This window comes from Callionymus lyra, chromosome 15 (assembly GCF_982586985.1).
Source record: "Callionymus lyra chromosome 15, fCalLyr1.hap1.1, whole genome shotgun sequence".
In the NCBI taxonomy this organism is placed as follows: Eukaryota; Metazoa; Chordata; class Actinopteri; order Syngnathiformes; family Callionymidae; genus Callionymus; species Callionymus lyra.
The window spans coordinates 18,468,025-18,495,543 of NC_141832.1; the positions used below are offsets into that span (position 1 = coordinate 18,468,025).

General features: G+C 36.8%; 1 protein-coding gene across 3 annotated transcripts in view; it reads left to right on the forward strand.

Moving 5' to 3' along the window:
- Window positions 1–27,519, forward strand: part of srcin1a (SRC kinase signaling inhibitor 1a) — a 136,879-nt gene that overhangs the window by 68,011 nt on the left and 41,349 nt on the right. For all 3 annotated transcript variants that reach the window (XM_087808591.1, XM_087808590.1, XM_087808592.1), the window contains exons 2-4: window positions 5,828–5,860; window positions 7,348–7,727; window positions 18,912–18,941. In XM_087808591.1, coding sequence (XP_087664717.1) covers window positions 5,828–5,860; window positions 7,348–7,727; window positions 18,912–18,941 — 443 coding nt within the window. The remainder of the gene's footprint in view (window positions 1–5,827; window positions 5,861–7,347; window positions 7,728–18,911; window positions 18,942–27,519) is intronic.

Here is a 27,519-nt window from a genome sequence, read left to right on the forward strand (position 1 = left end):
GCTAGAAATGAGTATCTCAGTAATTCCCTGTGGTAATATTTAATGTTATTTTTAAAGACATAAATATGTGTCTTTAAACAACTGACTTTTTTTTTGTAGCTCGCACTGACAGCACAAAGAGTTGCAGTGGCTGCTACCAGAGGTGACAACATTTCCAGCCTGCAAATGCTATTATTTGTGTTTCACGTCTTTCATCACTTGACTCTGCGGTTCGGCAGTGCACGCCGAATTGCTCTGCTGACTCCATAGAGATTATCAAGAAGGCACACTGGAATTCTGTCTTTCTGCATTGTTGTTTCTGTGGCTACTTCTGTATGTATACACAGACTATTAGATTTGACACATGCTGATGTGAAAGAAACAAGGCGGAATAGAAGATGAAATGGAGACAAATGAATGCAGCTCAACTACCTCTGAACCAGCCTTACTCTGAGCTTTTTTATTTCCAGCCTCGCTTCATTTCTGTCCCCAGACATCAGGTCCACTGGGGTTCCTCTAATATCGCAGATGTGGTTGAAGGTATTTTCTGTGGGTTTTCAATCAAATGGCTTGAGTTAGCCTTTATTTACACAGAACGTCTGGGCCCAGATGCTAATATCTGCATGTGGGAAAGTCTTGGAAGGAAGAGATATTTCCCTACTGGGATCAATGAGAGATCGGATTATCAGTAATCGTGGTGGACGGTCTATCCAGAGGATGCATTAGAGTCTGCCCCCTGCTCAGCATTCTTATATTCATATGTTGTAGGAGGTATTGACTGTTCCACACAAGACCATTTTGTTCAAGCTGAGATGATCTGTGAAGCACTGTAGGTTGAAAACCTCTTGTTTAGATTTGCATTTACATTTTTCCAACCCACACATGCCACACACTTGTCAACACAAACAAGTGGTGGTCCAAGCATGTGTTGGTTTTGTTTTCTGATGGATGGATTTATGGGTGGATAGATGGATGTATTGGTAACGACAACATATTGAATTTTGACTCGTTTTTAATAGGGGTGTGGATGGATGGATAGGTGGCTGAATAGATGGATAAGTGGAATATAAGGTTAGATAGAAGGATGGTTGGTTGGATAGATGGATGGTTGAATGAATGGATGGATAGATGGATAGATAAATAGATAGATAAATAGATGGATAGGTGGATATATGGTTATATTGGTAACAATAACATGAATTAATTTGACTTTTGTTTTTAATTAGCCTATAATGGTAGGATGAATAGATGGATGATTGAATGGATGGATGGATGGTTGGATAGATAGATGGATGGATGATGGATGGATGGATATATTGGTAAAGACTACATTAATAAATTAGACTTTTGTTTTTAATTTACATATACTAGAAGGATGGATGGATGAATGGATAAATTGGAGACAACCAGTTGAGTAAATGTGACTCTTGTTTTGAATTGCACATGGATAGATGGATGCATTAACGAAATGGATAAATTAACGGGTGGATGGATAGATAGATATATTTGTTACGACAAAATAAAAAATTTTGAATCTTGTTTTTAATTAGAGTATGGATAGGTGGATGGTTGGGTTTATTGATAGGTGGAATAATAGAAGGATACATAGAAGGATAGATGGTTGGATAGATAGGTGGTTGGATGGTTGGATAGAAAAGTGAATGGATGGATGGATGGATGAGTGGATGTATTGCTAACGACCACATGAAGAAATGTCGCTCTTGATTTGAATTAGCGTATGTTGGATGCATTAATGGATGGATGGATGGTTTGGATGAATAGATCGATCAATGGATGGATGGGTGGATAATTGGATGGATAAATGTGTGGGTAGATGGATGGATAATATATTGAAGATGACAACATAAAGTAGTTTGACTCATATTTTTAATAAGTGGATGGATGGCTGAACAGACAGACCGACAGATGGATGGATGGATAGACGGACGGGTCGAAACCACCATTAGCATTTTCCTGACACTCCACTCTTCAAGAGAGTATTGGTTGGGAAAAAAAAAAGAAAATTGAAAGAAAAGCATTCATTATTTTTGCTCTTTTCTGTTTCGCCGCCTTCTTTCTCACACTACCCTGTGATCTGCATTTATCTTTCAGGTAGATAACCACACATTTGTCTGGAGCTGCTCGCCATTTTCTATAAGTGCCTCGCGTATGTGCAGGTGGTCTTTAGAACCGCATCTCATTTCAAGATGTAAAGACTCTTCATGACCATTGTTTTTAAGGCTCTCCTGTCAGCACAGATGACTGATGGCTCGCCTGGCCATCAGTGCCCACTTATCACCATCCTTCTCCTGACACAGCGGTGGTCCTAAACGTTCCAGAGATGACTTTAATGTGCCCCCCTGCTGTGTCATCTTCTGTCTGAGTGGAAGACAACAGCCGCCTGTGTAGCTGTTTAAAGATCCATGCATTGCTATTAGACGGCAGGTTTAAGTCGTGAGCGTGTTGTCGTTCTTAAGTTGAGAGCTGAAGGGGAAGGTTTTGTTTAATCATGCCTCGCTGTTCCCTCCTAGTTATTTGTCTTAACTGTTCCCACTGGAGCGCACCGAGCTCCAATTACCAGTAGCCGAGGATAATTGGCTTATTTCCTGTAGCTGTAGACTGTAGAAGTGTCGACTTCACCCTCTTGACCTTTCTCCTCTTTCATCGTACCTCTTTTTTTTTCATCTTCGGTTGATACTATTCTGAACCTGAAAGTTTTTGTCATATTGTACATCCAGTGACTCAAAAATGGACTACATTTTTTTTTAGAAGTTTTTAGAATCATTTTTTGTTGAGCAGAGAATAAAGAAAAACATCTCTAATAGATTAGATGTTATCGTCTGTATTTGTGTCACTACTCGCTTATTAGTAAAGAAAATTGCTCATATTCCTTCATAAGTTATGAAAAAGTTATTAACAGATACTAATACACAGACATTTTAACCCCTTACCATGATTGAAATGACTCTTGAAAAGAGTTCTCTTTGACAGTTGTTCCTCCTCTGCTTTTTTCATATCAGACAACCAACTCACTTTTTAGCCAAGTGACCTTTTCCTCTGAATTTGGATCACATCCTCATCCTTTTTGCAAACACATCTCAAGCTGAAGCATCGTTTGGCTTCTGGAAAGATAATTTATAGGTAATCGTTTTGGACAAGTCCTCCATCTGGTATCAGTTAAAAACTGATACAAATGTTTGTAAGAACTCTAAAGAAGATGCTGTTCTTAAGTCGCTTATCTTGTTAAAACACAAAAATGAACAAAATGTTCCTTACTATGTCTGCAGTACTGCTAACATTCCTGATATCTGAATTTACTTACTGTTATTTTTACCTGTCAAGGTAGAAACAAATGTCCACTTTTTACATTAGTGTCATCTGGTCCAGCAGTATTTTTTTTCACAAGCCAAGCAAATTTGATTTAAACACACAGATGCTTTCCATTTTAAACAATACTTTATATTCCAGTCATTAAACATTAAACACTGCTCTATAATAAAGTTGTTGTAATTGTCGGGTTGCCTCACTTTATAACCATTTAGACAAACATGACCTTGATGAATGAGAACCTTCATAGGACATAGTTTATAAGAAGTTCATTATTTATTATTTAATCGTTTATTATTCGTAAATTCATTCTCCTTTTTTTTTTTCAATTAAGCTTCTAGATGCTAGATGGCAGCAGCCATTACACGGCTAAAGCAACAATTAAATCCTGTAAGATGACTGAGGACGAGAGGATACAGACGACTTCAGCGGCTTTTATAAGCTGATGTTTTGACATATTTTGGTTGCAAAACAAATGAAAGCAGTAACGACTTTGTCAAGATTCATGTGGTCTGTAAATCCTGCAACACCAGAGACAAGTACTCAACAATACTACAAATATATACTTGTAACTACAGTATTGCGGTATTTTCTCCTGATTTTTTAAACACACCGAAAGTCACTGGATTATTTTTCCTCATTAACAGTCAAACCGCAAAATTCTGTAATGTATTTATCAAAGTGTTCATTTATTCATGTTCAGGGTATGCAATATAAGCATGTGTATTAATTCATGCTTCCTTATTATTATAAACTGCAGTGTAGCAGCCTGCGTTAGCTAACGTTAATTTGCTGTTATATTTTTGACGATCTGCATTATTTCTACTTCCTCTCCCATCCTAGTTGTTCAGTCACTATAACACACTGATAATTGCGACCCTGTCGAGTCACGCCGGCCATTGTAATGAGGCTCTGGAGTCACTTCCCCGTTCGCCCGTGCTCAATAAACCTCCGCCTAATGAAGTGTAAACCTGAGATCTAGGAGGCTGAAAGTGGGGTTGCTCGCGCTCTGCACAACTCAATGCTAATGCTATCAAGCGAAAGGTCAGTGTGTTGCACCGCGCCTGAACTCAGTTTATCTGCACTTATTATTAAGCTGTTGCTGATACTTGAGAGTCGCTCTCTGAGGATGAATTGTTGATTTAATTGCTGGAAGACGAAAAAGGAGTCTCTGGAATGCTGTGTCAGAGTTTGTCCATCAGTGTGTCGGGGTCTCCATCTGGACATCTGCCTCCTCCGCTGTGGTCCATTTGTTGGTCATGACCCGCTGGAGAACTCATCTGCTCGTCTCCAGTGCTGATGAAGCGACTTTGTTCTGCTGCATATATGAATCGATCTGTATAGAAGGCAACGGTACATTTCCATCATCTAAGTGAAAACTGTACAGTACAATTGATTTAAATAATGAGCTATTTTAAATAATTGACAGGTATTTAAATGAGATAACAATAACTATTACGAAAAGAAAGTTATCTAAAATATAAGTCAAATAATTGAATTAAATAGCATCAACAAAGGGTATTTAACATTAAAATGATAGTTTAAAATGATACAAAAATAATTAAATATTTTAAATAACTTTAAATAAAGTAGATATTAATAATTGTGACATTTAATGTATTGATCTAAACGTTTAAATGTGTTGTTGTAACATAATAAAACGTGTATTTATATATATATATATATATATTATACAAAAGCATCTAAATATAGTTTAATATAGTATTTTTTGTTTTTAACAGACTTTAAAATAATGCTGTTCTCGTCATTTACTTTCTGCTGTATTTTAAGTGAAACTTTTAGTTTCCACTGCTGTTTTCTTATCTAAATCATTAGAAAATAGAAATAAAACATCAGGACTATTTAAATTGATGTTAACACATTGAAAAAAAAACCTAATTTTATACTATTTACTAAAACAGTCGATGATCAGATAATTGTTTTCACCCCGACCAGAAAACACAGACGCACAAAAACTACTTTTTTTAAACCAACAAACAGAAACAGTAACAGTAAAGGTAAAGAAAATGATTAATGGTTTTAAAAAAAAGTTATTCATTATTGATTACTTAATCATGATTAATCACATAATTCACACCCCTAATTAGACATGAAGATAAATGTTGAAACTATTGAAATATGAGTTAAAACTCCAAATAAACGCATGCATTAAGTGTCAAATAGTGTAACTACCATCCAAAAATGTCATAAAAAAGACTAGAAAGTGTTACACTTTTCTTAAGACAGTTAAGACGCATCATCTTGAAGCTTCTGTCAGATGTTATTGTGCAGCTTGTGTGAGTTCCGTGTTCCAGCGTCGGCTGTGAAACCTTCTATGATTCATGTTGTCATGTGTTAACCCCTGAAAGCATCTGGAAGCATGTCACCATGCATTAACCTGTTGTTCCTCAGAGAAAGTGCTATTTCTCATGATAGCTCTTTTCTGACGTGACCGTCCTCTGCCGTGTTTGTCTGCGCACAAACACACGGATTAACCCTTCGCATGTTTCTCTTTCTCTAGCCCACACCCCCGGGGTCTGTTTCCCCAAGCAAGGTAACTCTCTCCGGGCGAATCACGGCCACCCCTCATCCCCCCTCATCTTTCATTTAGTTCTTGTGCTTCCACCCATTTCCCCCGACTGTCCTGCATGTCTCCTGACTGCCCCTTGCAGCTCTGATGAGGGTCGTCACCGAGATGGTCCTGGTTCTGGAGACTGAACATGTAGCAATATCAGAGGAGGAGCTCAGATGGATGAAAGTTCAGGGACATAAAAGAGATTTTCCTCACATCCTGATCAGTGGTCCAGACCTAGGAACCATTAGAATCTTACTTAACTATATTTTTCTGATTAAGACTAAATATATCTCATCATACTTGATATAAGAAAACAACATTTTAGCGAGATTTATGAACTTTTTTAAGATGGTGCATCTTGATTTTATCTTGAATTTTCAGGTATTTAAAGGCAAAAATATATTTTATTACTATATTTTAAGTACAGTATTTTCAAAATGTTACACATTTGATCGATGATTTTGAGATGAATTATTAATAGTCAAGATAAAATTTCATGTAATTTATTTTTTGTTTGTTCTTCAGCACACTTTTTTGACTGAGTAACAAATAACTTTTAATGTTTACTTATGCCTTTTTTTCTAGCCCACTTTGAAATATTTAAGAAATTAATATAATAATAATAATAATAATTTAATTAAAAATTTTAAATAAAAATTCCTGATATTTTAGGAAATATGTTTGTTAGAAAATAACACAAACATTTTAACACCATTATCTTAATAACACAATCTAGTTTTTCATGTTCCCTTTCAATTGTATTTAATTTTGTACCAACTACACTGATTTAAACCTATTCTGGGCCTTAGGGGGGCCTTAAGTTCGACACACTTCTTGTTTTTATGTGGTCAAGTGTGATCTTTTGTCTATATATAAATATCTAAATCATTTTTTTAAGAATAAATTTAACCTTTTTTACTCGCATAAGCTTCTAAAGTGGATTAATATTTAGAAATATCCAATTTAAAGATCAGTTAAAAGCGAGTTTCAGGTAAACCACACATCACTCATAGAATAATTAATTTTTTTATGATCTATTAACAACGATATTCTTTCAACAAAAACAAAAAACAACACTTTTGCCACAAAGGAATCTGAAGCAAAACTAATTCAGTCTCACTGACTTCCTTTGATCTGTAGCTGAGGGATTACATTTTCCCATTTTCCTTTCCTTTTCAAGTTGAAAAGAATTACGTCTGCAGGGAACCACTGTGTCCTAGTGGCAAATAGTTTAACATCTCGTCCTCTTTTCTTTCCTCTCTTTGCTCTTTCTACTCTCCCCTCCTGTCTCCCTCCGTCCCTCATGTTCCTTTATTTTTACTTTTCTCCTCCTCCCTGCTCCACTCGTTCACATGTGTTCTTGCATCTCCACCCTCACGTCTTTCCGAATGCTCCTGGGGCGGCACTTCTCCTCCTCCTTGTTCACTTGTGTCCTCCTTTCTTTTTTTTTTTCTTCCTGCCTTTAGATCCCGAGCGTGGTGGAAGTCACATGATCTCCACAGATGACCTGGAATATCCTCGGGAGTACCGGACGCTGGGGAACAGCGGCCGGAGGTTCTCCAATGTGGGCCTGGTGCACACGTCCGAGCACCGGCACACGGTCAGCGCCGCCCAGAGCCTGGAGGCCCTCACCAACCTGCACAAGGCCGACATGGAGCGCAAGAGGGACGCCTTCATGGACCACCTGAAGAGCAAGTACCAGCAGCAGCAGCAGCAGCAGCAGCAGCAGCAGCAACAGCAGCTGCAGCATCCGCACCACAGCCCTCATCACAACCCGCCGTCTCCGTCGCCCTCTCACGCCAGCATGAGGGGATCGTCCGAGCGCGCCGCACGAGAGCAGGCACAGGTACAAACGTTTTCACAATAAGAATAATCTGCCATCATTTAAATTCTATATAACTAAACATCTAAAATATATGAATACACTGTACATTTTCCTTCACTGACAGCTATTTGGATTCTCATCATATGCAACATACTTGATGATGAACTTTGATCAAATGTGTCGTTTAATTCTTGAATACGGAAATACCAGCAATGCCATAATTCTAAAATAATTCAGAAACGGTAAATGGCAATAAAGTGGAAATACAGAACGCAGGAGTGAATAAGGGAAAATACAAGAAACTTTTTATTTTATTTATGTTTCCTCTTTTAATTTGGAAATATACCACTTATTTCCTTTATTCCTCTGAAAATATAAAAGTAGTGATGGGCTGATGAAGCTTCATGAAGCAGTGTCATGTTGTTCAGAGGTCAGTAGGTGGCGCCCTCAGTTTAAAAATGATGCGGTGTTTCATTAGAAGAAAGGAAATGAGTGCAGAGAGATCTAGTGGACTCTGACAATAATGACACTGCTTCATGAAGCCTCATCAGACCATCACTATATAAAAGTAGATTTTCAAAAGATGCAACTGCTTATTCAGACTCCTTAATAAGTATTTGGAAGTTATTCATTACAAAAGTTGAACTTTAAAAGTCGAACGGTTTAATTATTCAAATCTTAATAATAAAAAGAAATTAAAAAATATCAGCCATTTGAGAAACGTAACAAGTTCCAATGATTTTTTCTCAATATATAATGGATGAATAGGATTAAAAGCGACAGTACTGTAGGACATATTATCTACAGTAGTTTTGTATTATATCTTGTCAAGTATGAACCATAGAATTCTATATATATATATTATATTTTATTAAATATTTTATTAAACTATCAATACATATAACAAGCAACACTATTTAGAAAAAGGTATTTTCATCAAGAGAATATTGTTATATATTATTACTAAAGATAAAAAATAACAAAATAAACTGGTACAAAGATAAAGTTAATTTCTTAATTTGTTATTATTAATTCAACACTTTTAACAAAGGTTTGTACTGATTTAGAGTCATAATAATAATAATAAGAAAAAAGATGAACAGTTCCAAGAAATTTGGTTTTGAGGATAAAGATAGCAAAATATTAATAAAATGTATAGAAATAATAAAATAAATTTGAAGCTGCATTGGAAACTCTCACAGTTTCTCTGAATTTATAAACAAATAAACAAATCTTTATATATATATATACAGTATATATAATAAACATACAACTGATGCAAACACTTATTAAGGTGAAGCATCATGATACAGTATCATGTTTGAATAGAGACTAAACTAGAGAGTGTGACTCAATAATTTTGTCAAAAATTATTTTTTAAGTCATAATAAACATAATAAATAGATTTACATTAATATCAACATTATACATAATAGATGTACAGTATGGAAAAGCAGTCGTTATTATAAAAATAAAATATAAACCTCACACCTCTACTCTAATAAAAAAAACTATTTAAATATTTAGGGAAAAGGGATATTAATGTAGGTCCCAAAACACTGTTAATCATATAATGTCGTTGAAAAATAGGATTCTTATTTTCTTTTTTATTCCTTAACGACCATACAATTACGTTTCAATGAGAGTCATTATTCATTTAAATCAAGGCTTCATCATTAAACATCCTGCTTTATTGAGAATTATTGATGTCTATAAACGACTTTTCTTTAAATCCCCCTTTTCGCATCGTCACTTTTACAGCTTAAAGCGTCGCCACTTTTTTTTTTTTTTTTTTGCACTTGCTCACGGCTGCACCAACATATGCTTCATGTCATCATGCCTGCTGTTTGCTTGTTTAAAGCACAAATTAAGAAGAAAAAGGCCATCGTGGGAATGTAAAGTAGTAAAAGAGAGGGAGGGAGCCAGGTGGAGTCTCCGGTTGCCGTGGTAACCTCCTCCATACAAGGCGAGCGGGGGTATCTCGTTGCAAAGGTCAGCCGGTGAATAGAAGAAGTAATCGCTCATTAATGAAGCAACAAATAACCGCTCGGAAGTGACATTGCATTTTGAGGTGGGGGTCGCGGCGAAGCCCCTCGATTCCTTGTCGGAGTTTGGACGGCGAGGAAGGGGGGAGGAGGAGGAGGAGGAGGAGGAGGAGGAGCTGGGAAACGGTGCAGCAGCCAGTCAAGCAGCCCCGATGCTCAATTAGCCGGCACCAGCAGCAGCCAGACACCCATCTGCAAGGGAGTTAATCGGCTGGTGTTGTAATGAATTAAATAAAGAGTTTCCGTCGCATGTGCTCGTGGAGAGCGAGATGGAGATTGGGTGAGGAAGGAGGAGGAGGAGGAGGAGGTGGGGGTGAGGTTTGTAAAAGCAGGAGGAGGGAGAGACGGGCGAAGCGAGTGGATTTTTTTGCGGCACTTAATGGACGGACGGACATGACCGGAGTTGTGGACGGGAACAGGTGCACCGTAGGTGAGACCGAGAGACCCCCGTGTGTGTGTGTGTTGGTGTGTGTGAGTGTGTCGGTGTGTGTGATGAGGAGAGCTGGGATTAGAGTCCACGCCTCTTATTGTTTGTTATGGTTGTTGTGGTGATGGCGTCCACATCTGTATGAGCAGGAAAATACCATGTTTTTTAAATATAAAAAATGTCGCTCTCTCCTTTTGAGGTGACAGACATGAGGCAGGAGGTGAAAGGCGATAGTAAGTAGTAATAATGAGGGAGAGGAGCGGGGGGTGGGGGGATTGGCACAGGGGATGACGACATGTGGAAGAAAAAGGTGGATGGAGGAGGGGTTGTGAGTGCAGGCTGCTTTACATGCAGGTCAGGTAACGCGGCGTTTCATTCAGCCCTCTATCCTTCTGCCGGAGCTTCACATGCCTGCAAATGTCTTCACCTTCCAGGCAGAATCACTACCTGACGGAGCAGGAGAGCGTTTGTGCTTCATGTGCTTCCAAGCCTCTCATCCGGAATGCTAATTTGTGGAAGAACAACAGGTGCTCGGCTCTTTGAAACTGAACAGAATCGCTCTGAAATGGCTCTTTGTCTCGCTGTGTTGTCACTAACGGTGCGTCATTTATTATGCATGAAGTTGTGGATCTGTTGTTGGACTTCTCGTCTCACTGTTGATCACTCCATCATGTCGTGGTAACTGAAGAACGGTCCTCTTAAAATATTCATCCAGCAGCACCGACACACACTTGTCTTTTCCCCTCAAATGTCAATTCAATATTTCTCCTCGGTGAACTTTCGTGCAGGAATTCTCGTTAAGAAAAGTCGGTCGTGGTTTTTCTGCCAAAAAATAATTCTAAATCAAGTGGGTTTTCTTTTTAATATCAATATTATTGATAGTTCACTTTGTACTGTAAATCCTTTCCAGCCTAAAGGGATAGTTCACCCAAAATTAAAATTCCATCATTGATAAATTGTTCGAATAATAAAGTCAGGAAGACAGAGACTGGGGGCTTCTGCTACAAACAACAGTGTTGAGAAAGTGAACTAGTTCAAAGTTAAATTCAAAGATTTTAAATCAAACTAGTTCAGTTCATAGTTCATAATTTGACTTCGTTTTTTATCAAGTTCACCGCTCTAAAAATGAAATAGTTTATTTCATAGTTCATAATTATTATTATTTTTTTTATTATTTCACAGCTCCACTAAGGAACTAGTTCAATTCAAAGTTCATAGTTTCAATTCACCGCTCCAAAAAGGATTTAATTCATAGTTATTTTGTTTCTATGTTGCTACCAGATATTATTTTTCAAAATGAATGCCCCGTCTACACCTATTATATCTGTTTTAACGTTTTAAAAATGCCTCATATTTCATTTTCATATCAGAATCAGAAAACATCTATTGTCAGTGTTGTAAAAAAAGAACAGGAATAAGTGGAATAATTTGAAGGAGAAAATGCATGAAATGAATATAAATAACATGACATGAATAAAATATGATAAAATAAGTCTTTCATTAAAGTGGGCATATATAAATTAAATAATTGATGTGCTCATGATCCAGATCATCTCATTTTGAACCCTTTAGAACCAGGGTTTATATTTCTAATGTCTATTTAGTTCACAGTAGCAAATGATGCGTTCACGGTCAAGGCACGCAGATTTTCTTTAATGTCGACGGGCAAATTCTGCACATAAATTAAAGGTTTTTCTATCCTCATCAACCTTTTTTTTTAAGTTCTTTAAATGATTATGGAACGAATCCTTGGTTTGAGTCTATCGACTACATGCTTTTGTTTTAGAAATGTTTCTTCTGTAGAAATCTGGCAACCTATTTACAGAAGATGACCGGAGAGAGAGTGGAGTTCACAGACACCAGAATAAACACGTTCGCAATAACGTTCATTAGGCTAAAAAGACAATGGGCATGTCCAAAATATGAATGATGAATATGAATTGGAAGTTTTATCTTATTGGACAAAGAAATCTATAAGAAATGTATGCCCTGGATGTGAATGGGTATATATATATATATATATATATATATATATATATATATATATATATATGCAGTATATATACATTTAAGACTGACCAGCCAATTATTGATTTAATATTAGTTTCTTCTAGGCTTGAAGGAAGGTTTTGGGAGTTATCTCACTCATTATCTCAGTTCACTGACTGAAAAAAAAAACATTTTTAAAGAGTCCTTAAGTGTTCAAATATTATCTAGTGAAGGACTATATTTTAATAATCATTATACTGGCTTTAACTGAGTCATGAACTGAGTTTCCTACATATTGTTTTTCTCCTTTAAGAACAAACATCTTTCGCTTTCAAAAAACTTCCTACCATCTCCTTTTTCTATATTAAAATCCTTCGTGCTTTCTGGAAATTAAGTTATGTCAACAAGGACTTAAGTGAAGCAGTTTTTATCTTCATTAAAATAATATTGAATAGTCATTTAAAGCTCGCGCATGGCACAGCAAACGACTTGGTGAGTTTGAGACAGATTTAAAATCCCATTCAAACGTTTTGCATTCAAATTGTCAAATACTCTGACAAACAAAAAACTGAAATGCCAGGATGTAAGAGAGGGTTGGACTTTTTAAATTTGAAATTCACATTCTGAAGAACACCTACCCCACCTTTAAACCGTCAACATATTCTGAATAAGGAACACACAATCCACTGATGGCTTGTTTCACAAACTTTACCCACAATGTGTTAAACAGACGAATGTTCTTCCCAAATTGTATTTTTTCACTTCACAGATACTTCGAACTTGTAGACTCTTCTTCTACTTGACTTTTTCATGGCAATTTTCAACTTTTATCTCATCTTACCCCGTGACTTTCCTCTTGACTTCACTTTCATTAGACGTCTATTTTAATTAAATGCAGCCAGAGGTAAAGTTGTAGTGCTTTCACAAGATTATCAACCACATTTCTCATCAAACCCAACAAGTGGATTGACAGAAAGCAACGTGCGAGGTGAAGCCACAAGATCAAGGACGTGACACTTGATAAAGATTAATTTTCCAAAAGCCCGTGCTCAACCATACTGATTTCTGAATAAATTATAACTTAAATTGTCTGAGCGTCAGCTCCAGAGAAAAGTCAAGTGGCGTAGATGTTGTCAGTCTCACAAGTATTCACGGGCGGTAAAATAATTTATGTGCTTACTTTTCCCAGTGAACTGTGAGTAAGTGCCATTAAAGTAACAAACAGGGGATCACTGTCAGGGGCAGACACACCAGACCACAAATCACTTCTGCACAGTTGAAACCCGCCCGGAGAGTCGTTTAGCTGTGTGTGGAAGTAAAATCATTAACATTGTCTGAACAAGCCGGCGACAATTATTTATGCCACGGCGGCGACGACCGCACTGGATCTCCTGTCACACTGCAGTTAGATACACAAGATACCTCAGCTTTATCAGGCAGAGTGATTTATCGTTGACTTCGTGCTGCAGAAATCGCTAAGTATGACAAAGTTTTGAAGCTTCCAAATCATTCAGTACTCGTAAGGTTCAGACTTGAGGTTCTGTAGCATTCAGGCTGTTATTTTTAGGAAACAAAAGTCAGTTATACAATCTTGAAGCAGTTTTATGACTAGATTAGTTTGACCTATGGACGCTTGGACATAGTACTGTCTCAAATCAAACACTGCCACTACACACTTACCAGAAATGACAGCTTCTTCTTCTACTGCTTTTTATCGATGATTGCTACCGACTGTTGGAAGCCTATAGCCGACACTTGACGGCGATTTTCGCCAATTGGAACAAGTTATTCAGTTGTGTTTCATTGTGTTATTATTGTTGTTGTGCTGTTTTGTGGTAAAATTAGTGATTTCTCGAGACATTTACGTCGTACCCCGGCACCACCATTTGAAAAATTATGACGTAGCTTCGGTTTAGTGACATAGCTCTAGACAAAACGTCATCCACGTCACTAAGATGGAAGAGGGTGGAAAGTGTCCATCGATCCACACTCAATTTCCTGCGCCAATTGAGTGTGGATAGCACACTACTGTACATTTCCGCATACGCTATCTTAGTGAAGAACTTGTTTAAGTTTACCACACAATTCAGGATATTTCAGTTTATAGAACTACCACGACTAAGCTGTTAAATATGAAATTATTTTATTGAGTCGAATACATCTGTAAAACAACATTAAAGTCACCCTTTTAAATTGGCAAAAAAATCAACATATATGTCTGACACGCCTCAACTTTGTCTAAACCGATCGCCATTCACCTGTAATGCATTCAAGGCTGTAGGAATTTTAAAACAAAATGAGAAAAAACACTACAACTTAATGTTTTCCACTATTATAAACCATACAAAACGTTTAAAATATATGGACTTTCTAGCAACTACACATAAAAAAACATCAAGATAACAGTGATAGAACGCAGATACTGTAGGATCCACCTTACAAAGGCGTTGCCAAAGCCCACTAAAAGCTTATTATAAGGGGTCTTTAGCTTGATCTTAGGGTTCCTTAAGAAGACAGTGAATAAAGCATCTGGGAAACAACAGTACTTTAGCCCTCCTTCTTAGATGAAAACTTAATCTAACCTCCTTAAGAACAATGGAATCTGGGCCAATGTCACTTAAGATAACAGAATTAATTCCAATGTGCCAACAGACCAGGAGAAAACATTTACTCATTTTATTGATGGGACAGTGACATGTAATTCAAACTCTTTTCCACAAAAATGTCCAATTTCTCTTTTTAGCAGTGACCGTTCTCAAACCTCTCTTCGGTGCAACGATTTTCGTTTGGCAGCCATATCAGGAAGTAGACCCCTGGGGAGGCAATGTAGCTTTTACAGATTATTTTCTTGGCTGCTCTCCCTGTTAAATGTCAGGTATCTATCTATCCATCTATTGCTATGGTGAATAATAGGGGTTATAGATATTATCAATGCTGTGAGATATCTCTCTAATTTTCTTTCATTTTTTAATTTAATTTGTTGTTATTGGGCTGGTTATTGTTAAACATAGTTAATTTATGGTTTACAGTTCAACAACGGTTTTTTTTAATCAAATGATTTGATATACTTAACATTCAAATATTCCCAGCATTTATTCAATTAAACTTCTGGTCGCTAGATGTTCTCTGCATTATTTTGGAAAAGGGGAAAAAACTTGAAAAAAATGTAGCTCAATGTTTACAAGGTTTTTCTGTGTGAATGGGTCAGTAGTACTACTAGTGTTCACCAGCTACATGATATAAACATATTCCTTCAAACTCCAATCCATAAACTGCTAGAGTTTTTCTTATATATGTTGTGAGCCGATGTCCAGTAAATTTCAAGAATTTATTTTGTATTCTGCTTTTAAGATGCAACAAGTCAGTTAAGTCCAGTTTGAAGGTTAATGTGGATATAGATTACTGTTAAGTGGTTCCGTTCATTGAATATCAATATGTTATTGATCAGTGACGAAACATGAGCTCTGCAGCTGAGCCTTTACCTCAGCTGCGTTTAACGCTTAAAAAACAAGACGTGTCCACAACAACAAAAATACTGAGCATTTACTTCAGTAAACCGAAGATTGTTTAGGCTACATAGTTGAAGATAAAAAATTCTCCCTCAAAACAAAATCTCCAAATATTTCGAATCAGCTTTCGATTGTAGTTGTGGCGATGACGGCTATTGTAGATTTGTAAGGATGACAAATCCACTGCTGATGTGGTCAAATAATAAAAAGCCAGTCATCCAAGGACGACTGGAATTGTTTATAATTTTTTCAGCAAAGTTTTACCTTGAGAAATGGGACACCACCATGCTATGCACAAAGTTACTATTATTATCTACAATTTAAATCTCCCACTCTAACCACTCTGCTAAAATTACACTGGTCAGACATCATGGAGGCTCTTTTGTTTTGCAAATAAAAAAACTTGGATTGATCAATTTTCCCCTCACTCTTACAATGAGAATACAAAGCACAAACTGATTTTTAAAACTCAGCCTACAAAAAACTTTTTTAAACTTATTCACTCCAATTATCATTGTATAGTTTTCATTGTAGCTTTTCCCTTAAAAAAATGTGTTTTTAACTAACTTTTAAAAACTCCTGTCTTGATGTTGTCTTTTTTACTGTTGTTTTTAATCTGTCTTCATGGTGTCCTTGTGTCTTATTAAATAAAATCTATTTTTTATTATTAAAGATTTGGGTAATCGACAGATTCAATAAGTCTTGACCGGGTCTTTGATAGAGACAGTCGATCCTTATCTCTTTACACTCTGATGTAATTGAATGACAGTACGCGGTACTACAGAATGTAGATAAGAAAAATTTATTAAATTGAATGTATTACATTATTTTTAAGTACCTTAACCAAAGCATGGAGAATTCTCTCAGAATAATCATAAACTTAGTGTTAAATACTTTGTGCATAAACAAACCAATATTTGCAGATAAAGTTTAATGGTATTTTAAACGGATGGAGATTCTAAGATGCTAAAAGACTAAATGTAATGAAAAAGTGAATTAAAAACTTGGCGTTAATAATTCCATTAGAATAAAAACAAATGTAGCGAGAAATTGTGCCTCAAACATGTGACTAAAGTAATAAAGGGGAATGTTTTGTCAGCGAGCCAACAGACTCCTGTGAGGAAAAATGAACAGATGAAATTACCATAAGGATGATAATGAGTTTAAATGTTTCCACACATCTGTTGAAGCTACATCACACATTGTTGATAAAGAGTAATCCCAAACTATTTCTACCCCGAACCCGTCGATATTCCTGGTAAAGTGCCACGAGAGTTATCGGGGAAGCTGCCGGAGAAAATAGACTCGGGATAAGAATTAAAAGTACAAAGAAGTTCAGATTAAAATTAAAATTCATGAAATCCCTTTTTAATTTTTTAAAATTTTATTGTAACCTCTAAAGGCTTCTGGCCGTCATACAATCCTTTTTATACACGGCAGGGCAGATTGAAGAGCAAATGAGCAGATGGGAGATACAGAGTAGTTCTGGCAGGATAGTTAAATGAGGTGTTGGTTTAAAAAAAAAAAAAAGACACATCCCAGCAGGTGCATGAAAGAAGCAAGGGATCTGGATGGAGGAAGAGAAACAGTGGTGTGCTGGTGGACTCTGGGAGAGAGTCCAACAAGGGAAAACGGAGTGTTTGATTTGATTTCAGTGTTTTCATTTCCTCTCACTTGGTCATCGGAAACCACCAGTACAATCTTGTTACGGGTGGACCAGCGTAACCAGACACCCGCCCGAGTCAGGTTCTTGGATATTTACCGTTAACTATTGTCCAACCACACTCCACTATAAGTAGTATATCAAATGTTTAACATGAACCTATTTTAAATGTGGTTTTAAAGAGGTGAAGGTATGTAAATTAATATATATTTATTTATTTTATTTAGAATATGTATAAGAATATTTAGTTTAATGATTGCTTAAAATAATTACGAAGCAAGGAATAATATATATATAGTATTTTATGTAATCATAAAAAGAACCTTTAAGGGGAAACATGTAAATATTAGGCACTTTATTTCAAAATCTGTTGAGAAAACATTTTTGAAACATATTTCGAAATATAATGAAAAGATGTAAAAAACAAACAAAAAACAAAAAAATTAAATTTAGTAGAGAAAAATATTGTTACTAAAATAAGCATAACAAGTTATTTTTCACCCAAAATTCAAACCTCACTCATTTTCTACTCTCCCTTAAGTCGGCTTAGGTTTTATCATTTTCAAAATAAATCTGTTACCTTTTAGAGTTAAAGGCAAAAATATATCACCATTTTAACGTAGCGAGTAGAACACAATTGCCTTCGTCTTCGCCAAAAAGACGAACTTAAAAACATGCGAATACCTCCATACTGCTCGTCTGTAGTGTGAATTTAAGCCTCGAAAAGAGAAATTGTTCCAAAAAAAACAAGTCTATATTTTAAGCTTCTTTGTAGCATAAGTTTAAAGGCTAACATGCTACATAGACCATAAGTCGTTGTTGTAAATATCATGAGGGCTCAGTGCAGACAGTAGACTGACGCGTTGCGATATTTAATAACATTTATTTGAGCACCATGGAGGTGTATTTCGATTTTTTTAAGTTTGTCATTTTGGACGAAGTTGAAGACAAAGACACCTGAGCGTCAGTCGCAACATTAAAATGGATCTATATTTCTTCCTATGACTCTAAAAAGAACAGATTACTTTGAACATAATGGGTGAAGTATGACTCAATGAATTGGACTAACCAGTAAAAAACTAAAATAATTGACAATCGTATCTTATCGGTAAGAAGCTTTTTCCAGATGATACATGTAGAAAGATGAGAATCAGAATTATGAAGTCTAGTAGCAACAGGAATGAATGAGTCCCTGAGTCTATTAGTGTTGCATCAAGATTGTGTTTGCTAGTTGTTAGCATGGTGCTGCTAGCTATTGTCAGATTGAACTGGATGAACTCACTTGGTCATCGTTCATCATCTTTGTTTCGATTTTTAATATAGAATTTCCCGAAAGTGTCTTGAATTGTATTTCCTTTTAAATCCCAAATATAATTCCATCATGCGAACTACTGAAGGCTACATTGTTACGTAGTTTTAGCCTCTTGAGTCTCTGTCAACTGTATTCTGATGAAGTCGCACCAGAAGTTGAATATATTGTGGTATTGAATAAGTATGTTTTATATTCTGTCCTTGTTGAGCAGAGTTCTCTAACGCCGTCTCATTTTCTTCTCCCTTCTCACATGAACACAGCAGCAACAACCCAACTACTGGAGCTTTAAGGTCAGTTCTGAACCAACTCGTCGTCATGGTTATTCCTCCAGTCTCAGTCCGTCTGAATATGCATGTGTGCGTCCTGTTTGTGACTTTGCATCGCTTGACTTCTGAACCATCCTCAGACTGTGTGTGTGTGTGTGTGTGGGTGTGTGTGTGTGTGTGTGTGTGTGTAGCGGGGTGTGGAGGTGAATAGAAGAGGCTTGGGCGGCTTAAACTTCGGCTCCTCAATTTAAGCCTCAGACATCTATTCTCTCAGGATTTATGATACCTCAGTCGGAGAGCAGTGAAACCTCGCTGAAGTATTAGTCAGACCAGCCGACGCATTAAGAGGACATTTCAGATGTGCTATGGAGACATAACGGAAGTAATGCTTTGACTTAAGCACAGAGCCATGAGTCATGGCCGAAGCTCCTGAATCCTTTATCCACTAGTCAAAGCCACTGCAGATGGACAATGTGGAGCTTAATATATAAGGCAGTGATCTATACACGCTATACATAGACGCATTTATCTGAATCAAAAACAACTTTATTGGCCAAGTAAATTAAAATACTGCAAAAACAGTGAGTGCTGCATGGAATGAAGGCGACATTTCTGTGTGGACTTTATTTGTTACACCCGTGTAGCAATGGTTTCCTCCTGGCACTCCGGTTTCCTCCCACAATCCAAAAACATACAGAGGTTGATTGGAAACTTGTCTTTAGGTACGAGTGTGTGTGTGTGTGTGTGTGTGTGTGTGTGTGTGTGTGTGTGTGTGTGTGTGTGTCCTTGTATGCCCTGCGACAGACTGGCACAACAGGACGCTCAGGGTGTCCCCCGCCTCTCGCCCAAAGAAACTGGGATTGACTCCAGCCCCCCCACTAACGCCATAATGGAATAAGCAGGAGAAAATGAAAATGAATGAATAATGGAAATAGCGATGGGGAGGAAATGTAATTATTTAGTTTTTTAGGCGCTTTATAATATGATTAATTGGATTTGCTATATTATATATGCAATGTAAAAAATTTGGTCGGATTGGGCAGTTTGTCATTAATAAGCAATTAAAAAGTATTGTTCATTCCGAAAACATGTTATAAGTATGGTATTTTACTATAACGGTACATTTCTGTCGTAGTACAGGCGTTGAAATAGCTCTTTGATTGAACCAAGTGGTTGAAAAGCAAGTCTTCTGGACTGTGTGGAGTTCTAGGAAGACGTTTCACCTCACATACCAAGATGTTTCTTCAATTTCAATGAGCTGAAGCAGTTGAATCGCTTTCAAACAATGACCTGCACTCCTTCATTTAAATTTTAGGGCCTGATTTGTTTTTTTGTTTTTTATTTGTTAACACCTCTAAGGTTCTATAATTGGTCGTTGAGAAACATTTTCTTCATAGGAAGAGCTAGGACTTCGCTGCTCACTTGGCTGTTATCTTAACAGTTATCTTAACTAAAAATAACAATTTTTTACTAATTACGAATTACTAGTCTCTAAAATGAGTCTGAGACTGAGTATTTATTGCCCTTCAAAAATATTTTGTTATATAAATTTAATAAAATCTAAATATTTGCATCTTTATCTTGACTGTATTACTTTATTTTTTTATTTTTTGATCATGTTTACTTGAGAATAGATCCACAAGGGGAGTGAAAGAATTGAGTCATATTAGCACAGCTATTATGTCTATCATTAGCAGCATTGTAGCTTGTATTGAGTCAGTTTAACTGTTTCGGAAATAACTTGTTTTGCTAAAGAAACAATACTCCCAGGTGACCCACAATGGTTGACTCCATAAACTAGTTTTGTTCTTTGTTAGTTTTGTAGATAAGTTCCCAAATAGACCATATCACAAACAGTATTTCCCTTTAAAATCCAAGTTAGCATCATAAGCTTCATTGGGCATCGACTACATTTACTCGCCAATTAGTTAGCTTAAGCTGTAACCACGTTGAATTAGCGTTAAATAATCAATTAGCTACATTTAGCCTGAATGGATTTCACAGCTGCGTGTGTTTAATTTAACGATAATTGGCATTTAAAAAATAGATTCAAGGAATGTAGTAGCATAACGTATGAAAAATATAATTTTACACACATTTTTTTAAACATTAAATTCAATAAAGTTATGTTTTTTTTAAATATGTATGTTGGTATTATTAATTATTTTTGTTTCTTATCGCTCCTTTAGTTTTGCTTGATGTTCCTGAAAACAGCCTTTGTCTAAGATGTGTCTCTAAGGAAATATACACAATATCATAATAATAATAATAATAATAATAATCTACAGTTTTAGGACTTTGTCTGGTACATTTCCAAACATCTAAAATGCATCTATATAGAAAAAGTTTGTTTGTTTGGAATTCATCCAGACTCCCGCTACTTTTGTTCACACGGTGTCGACTGGGTTGACATTGCACCTCACCGGCTGCAACGCTGGCAGAGCACCATGGAAACAACGGCGGGTCTGATCGTATTGATGTCCTCCATGTGAGACAGAGAGAACGAGCCCGAGGGTTTATCCACTGTGTATACCTCCGTCAATTTCTGCTCAAATATCATTTGGACAGGGTGGAAATGTCAGTGAATTTAAAAAGCCATATGCTGCGACCCACGGGTGAGGCTAAACAATACCTCCCTCACTCCCAGACCAGCTTCAACCTTAAATCAAAAGACATATGAGACGGAGTCCTGCCGTCCCAGCACACACACGCCGAGGTATATAACGTTGGCAAATGTTTACTCCGCGCTGGATTGGTGGCCCCATAAAGCCAATCTGGCGTGCAAATATTAAATATGAGACTGTTTGACCGGCAGTGTACGGGGCTTACTAGAAAAGCTGACTCATTGCCAGGTTTGGTCTCATTTTGCTGACTTGCATTCGCCGGCACAGTAAAGTGTCCGTGCTGTAAGTCACCGTGCGGCTCAGGAGCAGCATAATCGCTGAATAACAGCAGTATTTTTCGAAGCTGCGACGGCAATAAATCACGAATAAACACACAGAGCCCACGCGTGTTTGGCATGTGGTGTTGTTTATGCCGTTATAAATTAACCAGCCCGAGTTAGTAGATTTTGCTCAACAAATATTGAAAGCCTTGTGCCAACGAAAACTATATTGGCTCTTTTAAAATATTATATTAAAGGAAAAAGTTCCTGTTCCATGTTTGTTTGCAGTTAAATAAACTTATAGAAAAGAGAGAAATTTGACTCTTATACGGTTCAATAATTGGAATATTATTGTTTAAGAATTATCGTAAAAACTCCAGTGGCATCTTCACTTAGAATTGTTTATGTTTTTCTTTAAAAGACACTTACTCTTAGCATGGTGGAGTATTTGGGCCATACATTTTAGTTAGATAACAAGATTAAAAACACTACCTAATATATCATATATATATAGTATAACAGAAAGATTTAGCAACAGCTTCTTCCCTCTGGCCATCAGACTGCTGAATGCAATATAACTTCGAGCAATGCACTATTTTAAACATTATTTATTTGTTCTATTTAAATATATATATTGCACTATTTTTTACTTATTGATATTCATAGTTATACTTTTATATACATTTATTATATGCAATATTTAAAACTTGTATTTATTCGGTTTATATTATATTGCTCTATTTATAACTTATTCATATTTATATTTATACAATCACCCTATGCTGTGTTTTTTAAACGGTTGCCAAGCAACGATATTTCATTGCTAGTTTTCACTGCTGTGTTCTTCTGTCTATATTGAAAAAAATGATCAATGTCGTTTTGATATTTTATTGCAATCTAGACTCTTTTGCCACTGGATTGAAATGTGCAAATAAATCAAACTAATTGTGTAGGAACTTGCTTGAGATCTTGGCTCATGTCAAGGTTTGAGTGATGTCACCTTCTGTGGTGATGTTGTTTTTTTCAAACGGTGTCTTTGACAAAGTCAGAATATGCACAAAAAAGATAAATAACGAGTTTCAGGGTTGTTTGTAAATCTACAGGCTGTGCATATATAATGATTTAAAATGTATATACAGTCTATGTTATGTATTTAGTATTAGAAATGAATTACTAATTCTAGGTGGTACTTAGTGTACATGGTTATACATGTATTTGTCTTGGTAAGAATGAGGAAAAAAGAGTGTTACTTTATATTTAAAAAAAAAGAAGACTTTAGATAAATTTTTGTTAAAGCTCATCAACCGGTCTTAAGCTTTTGTGAATCTATTCAAATTATTTGTCGCCCATTAGTTGCTAACTTTCTCCAGCTGCAATTATTCTCTCCTCTCCACGATCATTCTTCACCCGCTGCTTCTCCAAAGAAACGGATCAGATACAAGTGTAATTCACAGCAATTTGCTGCACGTATCGACGCCTCACAGTTTTGTAAAGAAGCGGCCATCTTGATGATGTTTAAGGATTTTATGTCCTGGCTCAGTATTGATTAAGAAGGGGAGAAAATTGGGGGGAAGTAATGACGCCGAAGGTCCGATCAGAGGTGTGAGATAGGAATCGATATCTCGGCAGTGTTTCTTATGCTTCATTCACTCCCAGAAGTTCATGCAAACTCCTATAAAGAGTGTGTGTGTGTGTGTGTGTGTGTGTGTGTGTGTGTGTGTGTGTGTGTGTGTGTGTGTGTGTGTGTGTGTGTGTGTGTGTGTGTGTGTGTGTGTGTGTGTGTGTGTGTGTGTGTGTGTGTGTGTGTGGGCTGCTACAGATTTGGCCTTTGGCTTAGAAGTTAAATGCAGAGGCTGATGTGTCGCCGTAAAGCAGCTCAGCAGGAGCCTTGACTGTGGTGGGAGAAGAGATAGAAGAGAGGAAAAGCTAAAGAACAAGGAAAAAAAAAAGGATCTGTGAGGTTCTGTGAGTGGTTTTAGGAATGTCATTCTTAACCATTTATCACCTTGTCTCTCAGGTGTCCCTGAGCAATACACCTCATCATAGTTTCACACCTATCAATATCCTGAAAGTCTCGCTTAGAAGATTTATTTTAACACAAACATTTTCTAAATTCAACCACGTTTACTCATGCTTAGGATTTTTAAAATGGATTTGAAACTGATTTTAGTTCAATAAACCAACTTCGCTTCACAAAGGTTTCGAAGCACATGATACCAAACTTGCCACTGCCCTTTCAGCAAAGGTAAATAACACCACAGACGCTACATGGAAGTGTCACATGGTATTTGATGTGATCTTGTCGACATTTAAAGACTGCCGTGACCTTAAAAACAGAGCCACGTGGTGCTGGGCCGCTGTGCGAGCGCGCACACGTGTCTATATACCGCGCAGCCGGAGATATTGTGGGATGCTGCATATAATGCATTTTGTAGCTGGAGGCCTCTTGTCAAGGCAGCCGTGGCCTCCTTTCCACTCCATTCACTTCTGCGCCATGTTAAGATCATCCTGTTCTCGACTTGTTCCGCCCTCTGTGCAGTTTCTCGACAGTAATTGACCGCTGTTGAGATCTTTTCTGATGGTGTGGATCTTGAGAGCTGGGATGCATTTGACCTAAAGTGAGGATGAGAACGAGGAAAATTGGCTCAGATTACATAGGTTTTAACGTATTGTTAGCACCTGCTCATGCAATTGTATTATATAGATATTTTACTCTAGAGAGAATTTGGTATCAATTGACATCTAACACGACGTGTCATATTCTTACATTTGAATGTCTCTTTATTTAGTTGTGTTTTTTCCTTGTTCAGAATATAATAATAATAGAATTACGGATGAGGATGAGCACCGACAATTTGGTATATCAAACAATCTTTCTTTTTTTTTATCAGTTCGCTTTCCTATCAAGAGATCAGTTGCTCTTAGTTGTGACTTCTTTAGTTGTTTATTTGATTTTCCAGTACCACAAAAGACAGAAATCAATATGTACTTTTGTGTAATTAGTAAACAAACCTGCCTCTAAAAAAACTCTATGCAGCAGGGCTATACAATTTAACCAGCCCTAGTTAGTACTTTTGAATATTTGCTAAACAAACATGTAAAAGCCTTGTGCCAACTAAAACTACATTGGCTCTTTTAAAATACTGTTAAAATTAAATTAGAGGAAAAATTCCTGTTTCATGTTTGTTTGCGGTTAATAAACTTGTAGAAAAGAGTGACATTTTTAAGTCTTGTATGGTTCAATGATCAGAATATTATAGTTTAAGAATCATACAGGTCATTGTACAAACTCCAGTGGCCTCTTCACTTAGAATTATTCATTTATATTTTTCTTTAAAATACACTTAACTCAAATCCAACCCTTTAAGTCATTTTCATGACCCACTCACCCATCATTTAAAAAAACAGATAAAACTACAGTTTCCCCAATCTGGATGACTTGACACTTTGATTTTCGGCGAAGACGAAGTAGTGAAGAATGTACTGAAAAATTTGAAACTGAAAAAAGGAATTCCCCACATATTCCCATGAGCCACCAAGGATCATGAAGAGACACTTACTGTTGCCGCTTAAATAATTTATAACATTGTGGATCTATATTCTTTATCCCTAACAGTGAACCGGAACTACTTTAGTAGTAGAGTATAGACTTGGCACATATCTGGCCCTCAGGAAAGAAGAAGAAGCTATACAGTATAAGGTTGTATAGAGTGTATGTGATGCGTCTTTATATCGGAGTTGTTGGTGCCAAAATCCCACGAGAAGCCGCCCTTGTAAGTCACCTCTAGAGGGTGATTACCGCGTTTACTGACCCTCTTAATCATTATTTACTGGGGAAGCCCTGACACAGAACATTACTCTGCCAATATGCCATAAAACACAACATCGAGTGGGGAAAAAAAGAACATTGTCTCTGATTCAAGAAATGTGTTGCTACTAAAACAATGTCATGTCCCGACCAAGAATCGAACCATTACTGACCATTAGTGCACTGGTGGTGTTAGCCTAGAGGAGTTCTTGGCTTTGCTTAACTCGAGCAATCCTGTCTAGAAGTCTTTAAAAGTTTGGATGACCACATCCGAGTTTCTTGAGAAGACGACACCAACAGGTAAACTGATGACAATTTAAAAAGTACATGTTTCAGGCAAAGTTGTGGCAAATGCAGCTTTCACAATGACGTATGCAGAGAAGGAAAATTAATTTACAAAAAAAAGGTTAAGTGGACTAAAAGCTAAAGGATGTCAAGGACCCGATGTCCAAATCTTGTTTATTCACTAGCTTCTTGGGTCTTCGAATAAATTATTAACTTTTCGAATGATATTTTTCTGTCAGACCACGCTTTTGTGTTCTGTAACAGATTTGAGATGTATGGTTAATAATATTGTCTTACAGACAATTAAAAGCATGTCAAAATCCTGAATAATGATATCCCGAAGTGCCAAAAAAAGACAATGAATTGCAGAATAAATGGGCCACGGTTCGAAAACCAATAATAATACTTTGGTGTCTACATTTGATTTTAATTCAGTTTGATTGTGAGATGATTTAAATAAAACCTTTTTTTTCGTTAGAAAGAGTTGGATTCGTTGCAGCAGAATTAAAAATCCATTCAATTGAATTACGACTATTAGAAGACCTCCCTAAATCTTCCAAGAACTCCATAATTATCTCAAGTTGTCTTACTTACACAATAAAGAACGTTCACAAAGACAAAAACCTTCTTGGCAAAGGTAAATATGTTTTCCCTTACACAAACTATGCTGTGTTTTTCAACCAAAATGTTTTCTAAAGTTATTTTAAATGCTTCTCAAATCACAGTACTTAAAAAAAAGATGCAAGCTTAAGTATATTTTGCAGAGCGAGATCTCCAACAATCGGTGGATAACTTTGGTTTTAATTGCCCCTTTGGCATGATTTAAAAAACATTAAGACCACAAGCTATTTTGTACTTCGTTTTAAGGAGCAATGCCAGGATGTTCCTCCAGGCTTTATGCTAAGCTAAATTAAACAGCTACTCTCTAATTGTATTCTAATTGAATACAATTACTCAAGGAATTCATATCCTAAACTGCTCCGTTAAGCATATTTTTTAACACCCAAGTAAAGAATTGGAACAAATTCTTGGATTATTTCGTTTATTATCGCTTCAAATGTTTGACTTCTAAAAAGGGGGTGCAGTGTTCTCTTGGCAAGCGGTGCTGTGAGCCGTGGTCCCCGGTTAAGATGAATGACCCTGTTAGGAAACATGCTGGGGGTTATCTGTCAACATCCTCACGTCCCTGAGAGCCCAGGCACTGTTTTTTCCACCGGGCCACCGCCATCAGTCAGTGGGCGGGAGTGTGTGTGCGACGGACAGCCTCGGATTCATTATCATTTCACAAGGAATTTTAGCCGTTTATATTTCAAGGTCGTTTAAATGTTGTAATTGCTAACAAGCTAGTTTAATAACCGTTTGTAATATGTATGAAAATATTTGTGAATTTTTCATGACTTGGCATATCGGGATCATTCGGGGCGACGTTGCCTCCTGCTTTTTCTCGCCCAATTAACGAAAATGTTAAACGGATGTGTGGTCGCGCTCGTGTGTTTATGGGTGAATCGAAACAGGCCACTGCTGGGAGTCAGCGAGCACAGAGGTGTCCGTCTGTCACTCTCACATTAATTACAGCAACAAAAAAAGCCGCTGCAGTCTTGCGGGTCCTTTAGAAAAGGAGGATT